At 49.6% G+C, this 18094-nt stretch overlaps 1 protein-coding gene across 3 annotated transcripts in view; it reads left to right on the plus strand.

Annotated features, from left to right (window-relative positions):
* The first annotated feature begins 6322 nt into the window (after positions 1-6322).
* LOC119952305 (gamma-aminobutyric acid receptor subunit beta-4-like) overlaps positions 6323-18094 on the plus strand; it is a 272368-nt gene continuing 260596 nt past the window's right edge. For 2 of the 3 annotated variants that reach the window (XM_038775952.1, XM_038775951.1), the window contains exons 1-3: positions 7187-7234; positions 8214-8305; positions 9806-9873. Coding sequence is in view for 2 of the 3 variants with exons in the window: in XM_038775951.1 (XP_038631879.1) it covers positions 9826-9873 (48 nt within the window). In the remaining variant the exon portion in view is untranslated. Of the gene's footprint in view, positions 6855-7186; positions 7235-8213; positions 8306-9805; positions 9874-18094 lie in introns of those variants that run through there. The other variant, XM_038775950.1, reaches the window with a different exon arrangement.

The following is an 18094-nucleotide window of genomic DNA, read 5'->3' on the forward strand; positions in this document are numbered from 1 at the left end:
CTACCACATGGCAATAGTGCCCACTAACTTGTGCTCTCTGATTGTCTCAGTATCTGGGTCCTGAAAAGAGCGGGAGTCTTAATGCCCTGTGGGCTTTATAGCGGTGGTGTCTTGTCTGGTGATTGGTTGTTCTGTGTTGTGTGTTCATTGGTCATCCTATGTGGCAATCCCTGCCTGTCTGCATCTCATTATATACATGAGTAGATATTATGACACAGAGCACCCAGAACTGATCCCTGCGGTACGCCACTGGTAACTGGGCTCCAGGCTGTATATTTGCCATCCGCCACCACTCTCTGACTTCTATCGGTTAGCCAGTTCATTATCCAACTGGCCAAATTCCCCACTACCCATGCCTCCTTACTTTCTGCATAAGCCTACCATGGGGAACCTTATCAAATGCCTTACTAAAATCCATGTACACTACATCCACTGCTTTACCTTCACCCATGTGCTTGGTCACCTCCTCAAATAATTCAATAAGACTTGTGAGGCAACACCTAACCCCTCACAAATCCGTGCTGACTATCCCTAATCAAGCAGTGTCTTTCCAGATGCTCAGAAATCCTATCCCTCAGTACCCTTTCCATTACTTTGCCTACCACAGAAGTTAAACTAACTGGCCTGTAATTCCCAGGGTTATCCCTATTCCCTTTTTTGAACAGGGGCACAACATTCGCCACTCTCCAATCCCCTAGTACTGCCCCTGTTGACAGTGAAGACGAAAAGATCATTGCCAACGGCTCTGCAATTTCATCTCTTGCTTCCCATAGAATCCTTGGATATATCCTGTCAGGCCCGGGGGACTTGTCTAACCTCAAGTTTTCAGAATGCCCAACACATCTTCCTTCCGAACAAGTATCTCCTTGAGCTTACCAGTCTGTTTCACACTGTCCTCTCCAACAGAATGGCCCCTCTCATTCATAAATACTGAAGAAAAGTAGTCGTTCAAGACCTCTCCTATCTCTTCAGTCTCAATACACAATCTCCCGCTACTTTCCTTGATCAGACCTACCCTCGCTCTAGTCATTCTCATATTTCTCACATATGTGTATCAGGCCTTGGGGTTTTCCTTGATCCTAACCGCCAAAGATTTTTCATGTCCTCTCTTAGCTCTCCTAATCCCTTTCTTCAGTTCCCTCCTGGCTATGTTGTGTCCCTCCAGCACCCTGTCTGAACCTTGTTTCCTCAGCCTTACATAAGTATCCTTCTTCCTCTTAACAAGACATTCAACCTCTCTTGTTAAGCATGGTTCCCTCACTCGACCATCTCTTCCCTGCCTGACAGGGACATACATATCAAAAACACGTAGTACCTGTTCCTTCAACAAGTAGATGCTGCCAGACCTGCTGAGATTTTCCAGCATTTTCTCTTTGGGTACCTTCTGAGAGTTTGTTGGAGGCAGGTTTGTAGCGTGGAATTATAGAATCGCTGATGCAGAAGTAGGCCATTCAACTCATTGAGTCTACACCAACTGTCTGTAAAGAGCTCCCTACCTCGACCAACTCACCCGGCCTATCCCTATAACCCCACAATCCCACCTAACCTGCACACATCTGGATATTAAGGGTCACTTTATATCATGGCTAATCCACCTATGCTGCACATTTTTGGACTGTGGGAGAAAAGAAGAGCACACTGAGTTAACCCAGCAGACACGGGAGAATGTGTAAGCTCCCCACAGTCACCCAAGGCATGAATTGAACCTGAGTCCCTAGCACTGTGAGGCTGCAGTGCTAAACACTGTGACACTGTGCCACAAGTAGTTAGGATCTGGAATGAACTGTCCGGGAGTGTATTGGAGATAGATTAATGAAGCGAGTTGTTAGGACCTGGAATGCTCTGTCTCAGAGTGTGGTGGAGTCTGATTCACACAGCAAGTGGTTAGGATCTGGAATGCACTGCCTGAGAGTTTGGTGGAGACAGATTTGCACAGCGAGTCATTAGGATCTAGAATGTTCTGACTGTGAGTGCGGAGGTGTTGAATTCACATAGCGAGTGGTTAGGATCTGGAATCTACTGTCTGAGAGTTTAGTTGGGACAAATTCACACAACCTGTGGTAAGGATCTATAATGTTCTGTCTGTGAGCATGGTGGAGTTAAATTCACACAAGTGGTTAGAATCTGAAATGCACCATCTGAAAGTATGGTGGAGGCAGCTTCATGCAGTGAGTGGCTGGATTCTCAAATGTACCGCCTGAGAGTTTGTTGGAGGCAGGTTTGTATCATGGAATTATAGAATCCTTGCAGTGCAGAAGGAGGACATTCGGTCCATTGAGTCCACACCAACCATCTGAAAGAGCTCCTTACCTAGACCAACTCCCTCACTCGAGCCCTGTAATCCCACAACCCCATCTAACCTACACACATCTGGACACTAAGGGGCAATTTATGTAATGGTTAGTCCACCCACGTCAAGTTGACCCAACAGACTCGGCAGAACGTGGAAGTTCTACACAGACAGTCACCCAAGACCACAATTGAACACTGGCCCCTGGCACTGTGATGCAGCAGTGCCACTGTGCCACAAGTGACTAGGATCTGGAAAAAACTGTCTAAGCGTGTGGTGGAAATAACAAACTGGCTAACCGATAGAAGACAGAGAGTGGTGGTGGATGGCAAATATTCAGCCTGGAGCCCAGTTATCAGTGGCATACCGCAGGGATCAGTTCTGGGTCCTCTGCTGTTTGTGATTTTCATTAACGACTTGGATGAGGGAGTTGAAGGGTGGGTCAGTAAATTTGCAGATGATACGAAGATTGGTGGAGTTGTGGATAGTGAGGAGGGCTGTTGTCGGCTTCAAAGAGACATAGATAGAATGCAGAGCTGGGCTGAGAAGTGGCAGATGGAGTTTAACCCTGACAAGTGTGAGGTTGTCCATTTTGGAAGGACAAATATGAATGCGGAATACAGGGTTAATGGTAGGGTTCTTGGTAATGTGGAGGAGCAGAGAGATCTTGGGGTCTATGTTCATAGATCTTTGAAAGTTGCCACTCAAGTGGATAGAGCTGTGAAGAAGGCCTATGGTGTGCTAGCGTTCATTATCAGAGGGATTGAATTTAAGAGCCGTGAGGTGATGATGCAGCTGTACAAAACCTTGGTCAGGCCACATTTGGAGTACTGTGTGCAGTTCTGGTCACCTCATTTTAGGAAGGATGTGGAAACTGGAAAAGGATTTACCAGGATGTTGCCTGGAATGGAGAGTAGGTCATACGAGGAAAGGTTGAGGGTGCTAGGCCTTTTCTCATTAGAACGGAGAAGGATGAGGGGCGACTTGATAGAGGTTTATAAGATGATTAGGGGAATAGATAGAGTAGACAGTCAGAGACTTTTTCCCCGGGTGGAACACACCATTACAAGGGGACATAAATTTAAGATAAATGGTGGAAGATATAGAGGGGATGTCAGAGGTATGTTCTTTACCCAGAGAGTAGCGGGGGCATGGAATGCACTGCCTGTGGAAGTAGTTGAGTCGGAAAAGTTAGGGACCTTCAAGCGGCTATTGGATAGGTACATGGATAAGGGTAGAATAATGGAGTGTAGGTTAACTTCTTAAGGGCAGAACGGTAGCATTGTGGATAGCACAATTGCTTCACAGCTCCAGGGTCCCAAGTTCGATTTCGACTTGGGTCACTGTCCGTGTGGAGTCTGCACATCCTCCCCGTGACTGCGTGGGTTTCCTCCGGGTACTCCGGTTTCCTCCCACAGTGCAAAGATGTGCAGGTTGGGTGGATTGGCCATGAAAAATTGTCCAAAATTCTATGATTAACCTAGGACAAAAGTTCGGCGCAACATCGTGGGCCGAAGGGCCTGTTCTGTGCTGTATTTCTCTATCAAATAGGTTCAGACAGTGAATGGTTAGGATTTTGAGTGTCGGAGAGTGTGGTGGAGTCAGATCTACACAGCAAGTGATTAGGATTTGGAAAGTACAGTCTGTGAGTCAAGTGGAGGCAGATTCACACAGTAATGGTTAGGATCTGGAATGTACTGTCTGAGAGTGTGGTGGAGACAAGTTCACACAGCGAATGGTTAGGGTCTGGAATGTAATGTGGTGGAGACTGATTCACACAGCCAGTCGTTAGGATCTGAAATGTTCTGTTTGAGAGTATGGTGGAGTCAATCAAGGAATTCTAAATAAAATCGGATCATAAACACTCATGTACAGAGGTGCACATACACGCACACACACTCAGAAATATGCACACGCACACACATGCATGTGCACATTCACACACATACACACATACACACACACACACATACACACATAGTCACAAATACAATATGAATGCTCAAGCACACACTTGTACATATACATGAACAAACATACACACACTCCCACACATACACACACATACACAAACATATACATACACACGCTCACACACACACAAACATACACACATACGCTTATACTGATACACACACAGACAAATGCATACACACATATATACACAGATAAACACACACACATGCACACACACATAAACAAACATTAAGCTGCATACATACGTAGACACAAAGTACACATGAACACAGATACATATGCACACATACTCACACACATACACTCTCACACAGAAACACAAACATACTTGTACACTGAGTCACATATATACACACACATACACTCAAATACACACATATACACTCAAATACACACATATACATACACACTTATGACACATGCACACATATACATATACACGCACACATACTCACACATGTACACATACACACAGGCATACTGACATGCATACACTGACATGCACACATATACTCACATACACATATTCACACACATGCATACTCACATACACATACATACATACACATACAAACATGCACACATACACTCACACACATACACAGTCATATTTGGGCATTTGCACACATATACATACTGACACACACACCTACCCATGATACACCCTCACACCCATACACAAATATACTTATACACAGAATTACACATGTACTCACACATACTCACACTCGCATACACACATATACATACACACAATACATACACATATATGAATACATGCACACATACACACACACTCTCTCACAGACACACACACATATATGCACTCATGCACACATATGCACATACACATACATGCACACAGTCACACAAAGGTAAAGGTTTCTGCTTTCCAGTCTGTAATAGTTTTCACTGTGGACGCATTCAGTTCCTGCAGTTTCAGAAATACAGCAAATTTTCTGGAGAAACACAAGAGAGAGCAGGTCCTTTCCCTCAGTGCCCAGGGGCCCGACTCTGCTTTCCTTAGGTCTCTGGAAATCATCCCACTCAGTCAGGATCAATCACCACCTGTTATGAAGCAGAATACAGCCTTTTAGCCAATTCCTTGGCCACCAGCCAACCAATCGGACAGAGCCCCACCCCATCTCCTGGGTGCGACAAGTCTGAAAACTAGCACCATAGAATATATTGCAATTTTTTGAATTCCTCATTCTCTCTTGACTCAAAGATACATGTCCATTTAGCATCCTTGGATCAAAAAGTAAAATGGCAAAAAATAAAGCACAAATAAGTGAATCATCAGGAAGGACACTGACAATACTAACATACTCATGCATGCACACGTACACACATACACACACACATGTATATACACTTACACACACACTCATACATGTATTCCACACATACACGCACATGCACATACGCACACAAATAGTCTCACACACATATATACCAATATACGCACACATACACACACATGCACACACACAGTCTCACACACACATAAACACATACATATATACGCACACATGCACACGCACAAACACACACAAATAGTCACACAGACATATACAGAAGGGTCCGTACTGCGCTGTAATGTTCTATGTTCTATAAACAAACACATAATCACACACAAATAGTCACACACATACATTCACACCTCCCAGGTATGGGGTAACATTACTCCAGTTCAGACAAACAGTAATATCCCATAAATCTTTTGAAGAAATCATTTGCCTTTAATTGTATCTGCTCTGTGTGCAGGAGTGAATTGTGTTATATTGGTTCTTTCTGAGTAATGTCAGTATGGAGTTACTGGGCACACACTGTGTCTTTCAAACAGGCAACTCTGGATGATGTTTACACTTGGGGGTCCACCTTGTTGTGTCATTAAACCTCCTGATCACAATCGTGTGCTGCCTTTAGCCATTAATCCATCTGCTCCTCTCATTCAGGATCTTGCCTGGGATTTGAGGAAAGATAGGGTTAAGAGGCATTTCTGACGTCAGGAAGATTATTTGACAAATGTCCTTTCTGTGAGGGTGGGGGGTGGGGAGGGGGGAAGAGAAGGACTCTCCCCATCCAGCAGTTACAACCCTTCATCAGCATCAACCCCCCCCCCTCCCCCCAGAGAGCAGCTGAGAGAGGGCTAACAGCTTTGACGGGGAGGGGGAAAAGTAGGGGCAAGAGAGAAGGAAGCCCAGATAGGAGCTGATCTGGAAGAATGCTGCTGCACCTCTGTCTGGAAAACACTGCAGCGACTCAACTTGCAACGCATCGGCTGCGGTGCTGATCTGGGCCAGGGAGCCACTCATTCCTGTGTGGATCCAATGTGGTTGGGCAGGTGATGGATGGGGCACGGACAGTATCTCTGTTGACCTGAAACCAGAGGCTTGGTTTCGGCTTGAAGAGGCAGTGTGTGTGTGTGTAAAGTGTGTGTGTGTAAAGCGCTGCCTCCTGGCTGGAGGGAGCTCCCCCTGTAAATATTCAACCTGCATCGGAAAATGTGGAGGTTTCAAGAGGAGCGGATGTCTGGTCTTTGCTCATTTCTCACAGGTCTGTGTGTCATGTGCTGGCTTCAAAGGTACGGATCATTCTGCTTACATTTACTATCAAAGGTCGCTTCTCTGTCTAAACGTTTGCGTGGCAATGTATTCACTGTTTCTCCAATGCACAGCCTGCCAGTTCCAGCCAGTGGCACGTTTCAATTCTCTCTCTCTCTCTCTCTCAGAACCTTCCACCTCCACTCTGAATCGTCCTTTCAGTCAATCGCACCTCTGTCCGGGGTGTGCAATGTAAATATCCCTCATCAACCTGCCCATTCTAGATGTAGCAATATGTGTGCGTTTGAAATATTCATTCTTCATTCTTCACTCCTGGGGCTGCGGAAACACACTGGGAAAGGAAGACATAGACAGATATTAACTGTCCGTGTGTGTGTGTCGGTACTGCTTCCTAACTGAAGTAGGTCTGAATCATTACATACTGTTTACACCATTCATAGATCTATTAGTACGCTGTCAGGTACTTGGGCAGACTGGAACCTTTGCTCAATGCTGCTGTGGCTGGTTTGTGTGTTTGTGTGTGGCTATCTCCAGGTGTATTCCTTTGACCCTATTCAATGTGCTAGCATAGGGGCTGATTATTGAAATACGATTCCAGGTGCTTGTTTATGTCTAAAATGGAGCCCATAATGCACATACAAATTGGGGGGCAATCATGGCAGGTGCCATTTCACTAAGGGTCAAACTAGAACCATCCTCAGAGACTCCCATCAGCAAGTGGAGTTTGTACATTTTCCCCCTGTCTGTCTGGGTTTCCTCCGGTTGCTCCAGTTTCCTCCCACAGTCCAAAGATGTGCAGGTTGGGTGGATTGGCCATGCTGAATTGCCCCTACTGTCCAAAGGTTAGGTGAGGTTACGGGATAGGGCAGGTAGTCCTAGGTGGGGTGCTCTTTCAGAGGACCATTGCAGACTTGATGGGTCGAATGGCATCCTTCTGCACTGTTGGGATTCTGTGATTCAATTAATCTGTCCAGTGGAATCTGTCCAGTGGAATCTGTCCAGTGGAATCTGTCGACTGAAATCTGTCCAGCGGAATCTGTCCACTGGAATCTGTCCACTGGAATCTGTCCACTGGAATTCTGAAAATCAGAAACTCTCTTTCCAAAGAAGCTGTTGAGGCTGGCGTCAATAGAAAATTTGAAACTGAGATTGCTAGGTTTTTGTCCAGCAAAGGTTATTAAAGCTTATGACACACAACCCTGCATGGGATCCCACCATTTCACCCCCCACATCACATTGAGGTCTGAGGCCCAAATTCTCAGGCTCCTTGGACCTCCCCAATCACGGGCTGATAGATTCTGCGGATGAGGTGCCCAAAATATGGGCACTGCCAGAATTCTAGGCCACAGACTGATGCCTACTTTTGCTTCTACCCTCAGTGTCAACGGAATCGGTAACATTTCCCTTGTGAAAAGAACAGTGGACAGATTGCTCAGAGGGTACGACATCCGTCTCAGACCTGACTTTGGAGGTATTTTAAACCTTTCTCATCACTGAACTTTACCGATTGCTATATTGCAGTAATTGCTTATTCTCAGGGATCTAATGCTGTATTGAATATTCTGAGGATATGAAATAGTCTTCTGTTTGGGAGCATATGGAAGATTAGGGGTGATGCAAGTGGGGTGTTTTAGATGGTTAAATAAGTTATTTCTTCTGGTCAGGGAGTTCAAAAGAAGAAGAAGTTCTTTACACCAGGGAGAGTAGAAATCAGAAACTCTCCAAAGAAGATGCTGAGGCTGGCGTCAATAGAAAATTCGAAACTGAGATTGCTAGGTTGTTGTTCAGTAAAGGTTATTAAAGCTTATGGAATCAAGGTGGGTAGATGGAATTAAATTGCAGCTCAGCCATTATCTAATTGAATGATGGAACAGACTTCAAGGGAATGAGTGGCTCCCTCCTGCTCTCATGTTCCTATCTAATATTATGCTTCTACCTATTTCTCCAGAAACCCTGGGTGGAATTCTCCATTCCTGAGGCTAAGTGCCGGCGCGAACGGAGAATCCATGGGAGTTTCTTGATGGGAAAATCGGCGTGAACCCCTCACTGATTCCGGTACCAGTGAGGGGCTAGCACCACCGCCTTGTAGACACCTGTGGATCGTGCAGAAAATGGCCAAAGAATTGTCAGGTCCCGGGCAGGGCTGACGGCCTGCACCAGTTGCACCCGAAAACTTGGCACCGACCGTGCTGGAACCCTAACGTGCCAACCCCGTCCCCACAGCCCAACCCCTAATCACCCACCCATCAGCCCCTCCAGCCCTTGCAGAAGCCCCCCCCCCCCTCCCCCGGCTAGCGGCATGGATCCCGGATGAGTATGGCGGCGCTGGACACTGTCCACAACTGGCACGCCGGGTTCCTGACCTCTGGGACCAAATGTGGCCCCCGCCATCGGGAACTCCGCCCATCAGGGGCGGAGTATCGCAGGTGGGCCGGCCGATAACGCGGAAATGGCATTGCAACTGCGCGTGGCATGCGTCCTGGTGGTTTAGAGGGGGTGGAGCATCATGGGCCGGCGTCAAGCTGGTTCCTGCCCCGATTCCAGCGTCGGACGCCATTCTACGCCCGACCCCGATTTCGGCATCGGGCTACGGAGAATCCAGCCCCTTGTTTCTTCGTTGTTATGAAGTGGTTTCTCTTCTGTATTTGTTCTGTATCTCTCACGTTTTGTTTTGGTTGGGTTTCTAAAAGTTTTACTTCATTACAATTGTTCTCTTCTTTGAGAACTGATATGGGTACAGTCTCCTGATTGGGACGGTTTAAAGCAGGTGCCAATCAGTTACTGAACAGGTAAACCACAAACCGAAGGCACTGCTCTGGGGCCCTGCACTCGAATCCCACACAATAGATGGTTTCAATTGAAGATTGTCCTGGGGCAGGCATATGTGAGCTGAAAGTTTTTGAAGGAGGGATTCCAATAGAGAAATCTGAGCTGAATTAAACACAGTCTTCATATTCTCTTTTTCCCCCAGGGTCGCCAGTTACAGTGGGGATGAGTATTCATATAGCCAGCATAGACATGATCTCAGAAGTTAACATGGTGAGTTCAAGCAAAATGTTGGTTTACATCATGGTGATTAAAATGTTGGTTTACATTGGATACAGAGAGGACCAAATTATGGCCGTTCAGTATATGAAGGTGAAATGGCACGATTGGAACTTAGTTGGTAGATGTATTGGCACTCGAGACTGGAGTACTGAGTAAGCCATCTGCAAATGAAGATGAGCAAACTACTTTGTTTCTTACTTCTCTCTTCAATCGGCAAAGCTGAGCAGTGCAGTGCTGAGGCAATGCTGCACTGCCAGAGAGTTTGTTTTTCTGATGAGATGTTTAATCAAGGCCCCTTCTGTCCTCGCAGGTGGAGATTTAAGACCCTCAGCATTACTGGAATAAGAACAAGGGTGTTTCTTCCTGTATCTCCTTGTGTCGTAGTTATTACTGATCCCGCACCCAAAATCACCAAAGCAGATATTTTGTTATTATCTCATTGCTGTTACAGGGAGCTTGCTGTGCGCAAATTGATAGTTGTGCTTCCTACATTAAAAGTAGCTACACTTTAAAGTGCTTCAGGACATCTTAAGGTTGTGAAATGTACTATGTAAATGTATACTCTTATTGTTTTAATAATGAATTTGAAATTTATTTATCAGAAATTTTCTATCTTTTGCAGCCAAGAATGGATCAGTTTTGTCACATTGTGCATTTTTATTGTGCCTGTAATTTTGGGTTGTGAAGTTGTTGTGCAATTTAACCCAGAACTGAAGTAGAGCTGGATGCGAAGCAGGAATTAGGACAATGTAAAGTATCAGCATGTCGAAATTAAGCTCCAGAAAATGGGTTGAGTGAGCCTGGAGCTGGATCAAACCAGAATTTATCATGGGCCCATCTCAAACCAATCTTACAGAATACTTGGTTGAATGACTCCTGTATCATAAGCAATGTATCAAATGCTGCACCAAAGACACTGGAGGATTTGGTGTATTATAATTGTGACCAGATATAGAAAAGTGACATTGACAATTTATGCAGAGAGAATTCATTAGAGACAGAGTCGGATCCACTTTTACAAGAAACACTAACACGTTAAACATGGAAGGTTTGGGAAAGGAGGACTGGGTCAATTCAAATGCAATTAGAAAAGAGGCTTTGGAGGACCAATTTTCCAATTGTTGATTTTCATTCAGCGTCACGATCTGTTAATGACTGTTAGATTTTGTTTAATTTCAAATGTTCAACAGCCGACCTAATGCAGTATTTGGGAGAATGAGGGTCATATTAAAACTCAATTAATAGAATTGTACTCAGGATTCGGTACAAGAAAGACTACACGACGGATTCTCCGTCAGCGGGACCTCTGCTTTGCTAGCAGCGCACTCATGCCCGGCGGATTTCCCGACGCCTTGCCGGGGGGGGGGGGGGGGGGGGGGGGGGGGGTTGCCCACAATGGGAAACCCCATTGGCCAGCTGACAGAATGGAGGATCCCGCTGCCAGTGCGGGGGCGGGGCAGCGGAAAATGGGTGCAGTGGGACGGAGAATCCCGCCCTACGTTTTTATTCAACTCAAAGTCTTTATCAGAGAGTTCATTCCCAGGCCCAGTGTAACTTCAGTAGTAATGAGTAAACTGGTGGATCTAGTTGATCAAGAAAACCAAGAGGAATACAGAAGGTTCAGCGGGAAGTGGAAAAGCACACTTGGAAACAAAGAAAAACAATGAGAAAAGCCTAGTAGTGAACCAAAAGGGGAATCCAAAGTCTTCCATAAGTATACAAATAGTAAAAGGGTGGTAAAATAGGGCCAATTGGGGCCCCAAAAATGAATTTACACATGAAGGCTGGAGGCATGGCTGAGGTATGAAATGAATACTTTGCATCTGTCTTTACCAAGGAAATAGATCTACCCAGGTCATGGAGACAGGCGAGGAAACTGAGGAGGGTTCAAAATTGATAAGGAGGAAGCGTTCAATAGACTGAAAGTTGACAAGCCACTGGGATCAGATGACATACATCTGTTTAATATCAGTGGTGGCAAGTTTCTAGAAACAATTATTCAGGATAGAATTAGTAAGCATACGGAAAAATGTGAGTTGGTTACAGGGAGTCAACAGGATTTCTAATGGGGAAATCATATTTAAATAATGTGCTGGAGTTTCTCGAGGAGGTAACATAAAGAGTCTTTAAGGGTAATGTTGCTGATGTGGTCTAATTGAACTTTCAGAAGGCATTTGATACAGTGCCACACAAAAGACTTATGAGAAAAGTTACAGCTCATGGAATAAAAGGGACAGTAGCTACGTGGAGACAAAACAGGCTGAATAATAGGAAGCAGAGGTAATCATCAGTGGATATTTTTCAGCTGGAAGAAGGTTTGTAGTGGTTTTCCCCAGGGGTTAGGACCATTGTTTATCTTGATTATATATTAATGATCTAGATCCTGGTGTGCAGGAGACAGTTTAAAAGTTTGTGGATGATACAAAACTTGGAAGTATTGTGAACTGTGAAGAGGATAATGCAGAACTTCAAAAGGACATGGACAGGTTGGTGGAGTGGGCAGATAGGGGGCAGATGAAGTTCAATGTGGAGAAGTATGAGGTGACACATTTTGGTAGGAAGAGCATGAAAAGACAATATAAAATAAGGTGTAAAGTCTTAAAGAAATGCAGGCGCAGAGGGAGCTAGGTGTTTATATGCGCAGATCATTGAAAGTGGCAGAATAGGTGGAGAGCAGTTAATATAGTATTCTGGGCTTTACTACTAGAGAGCACAAGAACAAGCAGGTTATGCTGAACAAGATACTAGTTAGACCTCAGCTGTAATATTGAGTACAGTCCTGGACAGCACGTTAGAGGAAGGATGTGGAGAGAGGGCAGAAAAGGTTTACAAGAATGGTTCCAGTGATGATGAAAAACGTCAGTTATGAGGATAGGTTGGAGAGATTAGGACTGTTTACCTTGGAGAGAAGGCAGAGATGTACAAAATCATGAGGGGGTTGGACAGAGTAGGGAAAAACTCTTCCCGATCATAAAAGAATTGTGAACGACAGGGCACAGATTTAAAGTGAGTCACAAAAGAAGCAAATGTGATATGAGGGGGAAACGTTTTCACATAGCGATTGGATCGGGTCCTGAATGCACTGCCTGGGAGTGTAATGGAGGCAGATTCAATCGAAGCATTCAAGAGGGCATTGGATAATTGCTTGAATTGTGCGGCAGTACAGGGAAAAGGCAGAGCAACAGCACTAAGCTGTGATGCTCATTTGGAGAGCTGGTGCAAACATAATGGGCGAAATTCTCCGCACCCGCGGAAAGTCGTAAAACCGTCGTAAAAATCGGGAGCGTTTTACGACGGTCGCGAAGGCTTCATTTCCCGACGGATTCACTTCCTGGAAATGGGCTAGTAGCGCGGCCGCGTCAATTACGTGCGTGATGACGACGGAACGCGACGACGACACGATCACGCCCACGTGACGCCGCCCGACGCCGTAAAAAGGCGCGGGCGACCACAGAATCTGTTGGGCAGGATGTCGGAGCCGAGGAGAGCTGCCCCTCGCTTTGTAGATGCTGACGTCGAGGCACTGCTCGATGCCGTGGAGCAGAGGAGGGGCATCATCCGCCCGCGGAGAGGGCATCGCCAACCTGCCAGCGCGGTACACCAGGCCTGGCGTGACGTGGCTGCTGCCGTCAGTGCTGTGGGGCAGACCCCTCGCTCAGCTGAGCAATGTAGGAAGAAGCTACACGACCTCACCAGGTCTGCCAGGGTAAGTGCCATGAGGGTGCCCCCTAGTCACAACCATCCCTCCCCCTTAACTTAAGCACCCCCCCCCCACCCCCGGCACGGGAGGGGGGGGGAGAGGGATTGGGGCAGAGTTATTTGAGGATGGTTCACAAAGTTGTTGCAGACCCAGCGCTCTGGCCCCGAGGAGAGATGCAATCGTCTTATGACAACTTGCCCCCCCCCAAACTGTGCCAGTATCTGAACGGACTGCTGATACCTACCGTTTTGTAATGATCTACCTATGTTCCCTCCCCCAACAGGCCAAGGCCGCTCATAACCACCGTGAGCGGCACAAGACTGGAGGGGGTTCACCCAACCTGCACCCCCTCAGCACCTTTGAACAGAGGGCCCTGGACCTTGTTGGGAGGTCTGCCAGCCGCGATATCGCGCTATGCGAGGTTGGCGGAACTGCAGCAAGTGAGACAACCCTCCCTGACAAACACTCACTCCTCCCCCATCCTCTGTCCCTTCACACCCTGCCCACTGGGATACCTCCCCCATCCTCTGTCCCTTCACACCCTGCCCACTGGGACACCTCCCCCATCCTCTGTCCCTTCACACCCTGCCCACTGAGACACCTCCCCCATCCTCTGTCCCTTCACAAACCCTGCCCACTGGGACCGTCCAGCGGCCTGCCGAGCAAATCGAAATAACCTGTCTCATTCTCTTCCCTAGGACGTGATGCCGAACGACCAGGGCCGTCTGCCTCCAGACGGACACAGGAATCTGCCGCCACCTCACCCGGGGCCTCACAACAGAGGGTGCCCGATCAGCGGGCAGCCCCATTCGCCCCAACCCAATCTGCGGACCAGGACGCACAGAGGGTTCGAAGTCCACTACCACCAGAAATGGCCAGGGACAACCCTCCAGTCGCTGAGCAGCCCCACACCCTGGAGGAGGCCCTAAACATTGAGAGCATCGGGCTTGCGGCACTGCTTTCTCCCACCACATCCATTATCCCAGAGACACACACCCCGGCGGGCCTATTTAGTGATGAGTCTCCTGGGGCACAGTCTGGTTGGCACATCACAGCTGAGCAGGTACAGCAGGTGGAGGTCGGAGCAACAGAGGGCCCGGACTCGCGGAGGCCAGACCAGGCCCAGGATGCAGCTGGCTCCCAGACGTTTTCTGAGTTCCTGGAGTTTATCAACCCACCCGCACAGCCGATGCCTCAGGAACCCAGGGAAACAATGGCGGGAGGAGGGCTGCCTTCCTGGCTCTGCAGACGCTGTTAGAGGAGTCGAACCGCGTCCAAGAGCAGGGAGTGGTGCCGCTCATGGCAGAGACCCAGTCCGACACCGCACGGGTGGCATCCGCGGTGGAGGCAATGGGTCAGGTTATGCAAGACGTTGGGGTTAATGTGCACGCGTCATCCTCGGCCCTGGACAGGGTTGCCCTCTCACAGGCAGCAATGTGCCAGAGCCAAAACGACATTGCCGGCGCCCTGCGGGCCATGGCCCAGTCGCAGCACGCCATGGCCGAGTCTCAGCACGCCATGGCACAGTCCCAGCAGTCGGTCGCGGAGACCATCAACCGCCTGACACATGTGCTGGATGGCGTCGTGCACACACAGGTTGAGGTCGCACAGTCCCTGGTGGGAATGTTTAACTCCCTGGACTCCGTCTCTGCAAACCTTCGGATCCTGGTGGATACCGTTGCAGGCCTCCAGGACTGGCAGCGCCAGGTGTCGGTGGTGTGATGGGGCACCTCCCCGCTCGCACCTCTGTCCCAAAGTGAGGCCCGGGGGCCACCGGGCTCCCCGAGGGAGGAGGAGGTTTCAGGGCCAGTCCCATTAACTCCATCACGGGACGTCCCGGAATTCTCGGCCTCCCCCCGTCCCATCCCTGGTGCATCGGGTGGGCAGCAGGCAGAGCAGGGTGGCACAATGTCACCCGAGACGCCCGCAGAGCAGCCTGACCCATCAAGGCCTGGTCGCCCCAGGAAACGCTTAGCCAAGGAGAAACGAGTCGAGGGGGGCGATTCGCAGCAATCCTCCTCCACTCCTGCTGTATCATCTGGGGAGTCACTTAGACGTAGTGGTAGGGCCCGTAAGGCAACTAAGATAGACACTGAGTAAGTTGGCACGGGTGAAGGGCATAGTTTAGTTGTAGGGGCTAGGGCACCTGTAAATAATTGTTAATATTAAACGCACTGTTCCACCTTACTTGTGTGATTGTTCCACAGCCACAGGAATCGTGATGGTGACCGAGTGTCGCTGGGGGTGACGGGTGGTGAAACCTCGGTGCCGGGTGTGCAGTCCCTGCCCCTACCCCCTCCCACAGCTAGCCCACGCGGGCACGTGATGGAGTGTCAGTGACGAACTCAGCGGCCACCAAGGTGGATGGTTCAGCTATTGCCATGGGTCAGACTCTCTCAAACGATTCTGAGCTCACAGCTCTGCGCAGAGCGGGCTGTCATCATTCCACATGGCACTGATCACACCCGCTGACACAGCCATCAATGTTGTGCCATTCCGTCTGTACCCAGTGATAAGCGTCATGTCGAAGTGGAGCAGGGTACACTGAGAGGGGTTGGGGGGGTTGTGGTGATGGAAGTTGTGTGTTGACCCTCTGCATGACTAGCGATGCAGGTTGTGGTTTGGTGTTCATCGGGGACGTCACATGCGATGCGTGAACCGTGCTGCCACCAGGGCGTCGCGTGCCCGCCGTCCTTGCCGGGTCCGTCGTGCCGCCTCCTGGACATCACCAGCACCTGGGTCGTGTCTGCGTTCTGCGCCCGCCACTCCGCCAGCCTCCTCCTCCTCCTCCTCTTCCTCCTCCCTCGCCTCCTCCTCCTCCTCCTCCTCCTCCTCCTCCTCCTCCTCCTCTGTGCTGGCACCACTGCCACTAGCTTCTCCCTCCGCCTCCTGCAGCAGGTCATCTCCCCTCTGCATCGCGATGTTGTGCAGCGCACAGCAGACAACTACAATGCGAGCGACCCTGTCGGCCTGGTACTGCAGGGCCCCTCCGGAGCGGTCCAGGCACCTGAATCTCATCTTCAGGAGGCCAAGGCAGCGCTCCACCACACCCCTGGTTGCTGCATGGGCCTCGTTGTATCGTGTTTCCGCATTGGTCTGAGGCCTCCGTAGGGGCGTCATCAGCCAAGACCTCAGCGGATAACCCCTGTCGCCTAGCAACCAGCCCCTCAGCCGGGGGTGACGTCCCTCAAACATCGCAGGGATGAACGACTGCGCTAGTATGTAGGAGGCATGCACACTCCCTAGGAACCTTGCACAGACGTTCATGAACCTCATGTGGGGGTCGCATACCACCTGGACATTAATGGAGTATGTCCCCCTTCTGTTTGTGAACACTTCCTTGTCCACAGCAGGCGGGCGCATGGGGACGTGAACACAGTCGATTGACCCCTGAACCCTCGGTATCCCGGCCACACTGGCAAATCCACGGGCTCGTGAGTCTTGACTTGCTTGGTCCTCGGGAAAGGTGATGTAGCAGTCCGCGATGGCATAGAGGGCGTCGGTCACATCCCGGATGCACCTGTGCACCGATGACTGGGAGATCCTGGAGACGTCCCCGCTCGGAGACTGGAAGGAGCCGGTAGCATAGAAGTTCAGAGCGACCGTCACCTTGATGGCAACCGGGATCGCGTGTCCTCCGCCCGTTCCACGTGGGGCGAGGTGCGACAGGAGTTCGCAGATATGTATCACCGTCTGCCTACTCAGCCGGAGTCTTCTCCTGCAGGTGATGTCCGGCATTGTTAGGAAAGAGACCCGGACACGGTACACCCTCGGCTTTGGTCGTCGCCTCTGGCGCCGTGGCTGCACCCTCACTCTCTCCTCTTCCTCTTCCTCCTCCTCCTCCCCCCCATGCTGCTCGACGACTGGCAACTCCTCGGCCCTTCCCTCTGCTGCTGCAGCTGGCCCTGCAGCCACTGCGGGTTGTAGGTGTGGATGCTGCTGCATCTCCAAATCCAGTAGTGCGGCCCCAACCACTGCGCAGAACATCGCCGTTCTGTTCCCATACATTGTGCTAACCTACAGAAGGGTGGTGGGGGGCAGAGAAACGGGACATGTTAGACGGAGGTTAGTCGACACTTCGGCAGCCGCCTGCCACGGGATACCTGTGTGTCCCGGTGGCCTGGTCGCGCTGCTGACACGCGGTCAGCCTAACCCCTGGTCACTTTCTGCATCCAACGGCCAGTAAACTATGGCCTCCTCACGGGTGCGTCAGTGGCCTGTGGCCGGAAGCCACAGGGGAACCAGCGGCCGTGTCCTCGTCACCTGCACACCATGGCATGGTGGCAGACAATTTGTTACAGGGTTGGACGGCTCACTCTCTACCTAACCCCCCCCCCTCTCCGTCGCCCCCCACTGCCTCCCCCGTCTCACCCCACTGCCTCCCCCGTCTCCCCCACTACCTCCCCCGTCGCCCCCCACTGCCTCCCCCGTCTCCCCCACTGCCTCCCCCGTCGCCCCCCACTGCCTCCCCGTCTCCCCCACTGCCTCCCCTGTCGCCCCCCACTGCCTCCC

Source organism: Scyliorhinus canicula, chromosome 17, assembly GCF_902713615.1.
Source record: "Scyliorhinus canicula chromosome 17, sScyCan1.1, whole genome shotgun sequence".
Lineage (NCBI taxonomy): Eukaryota > Metazoa > Chordata > Chondrichthyes > Carcharhiniformes > Scyliorhinidae > Scyliorhinus > Scyliorhinus canicula.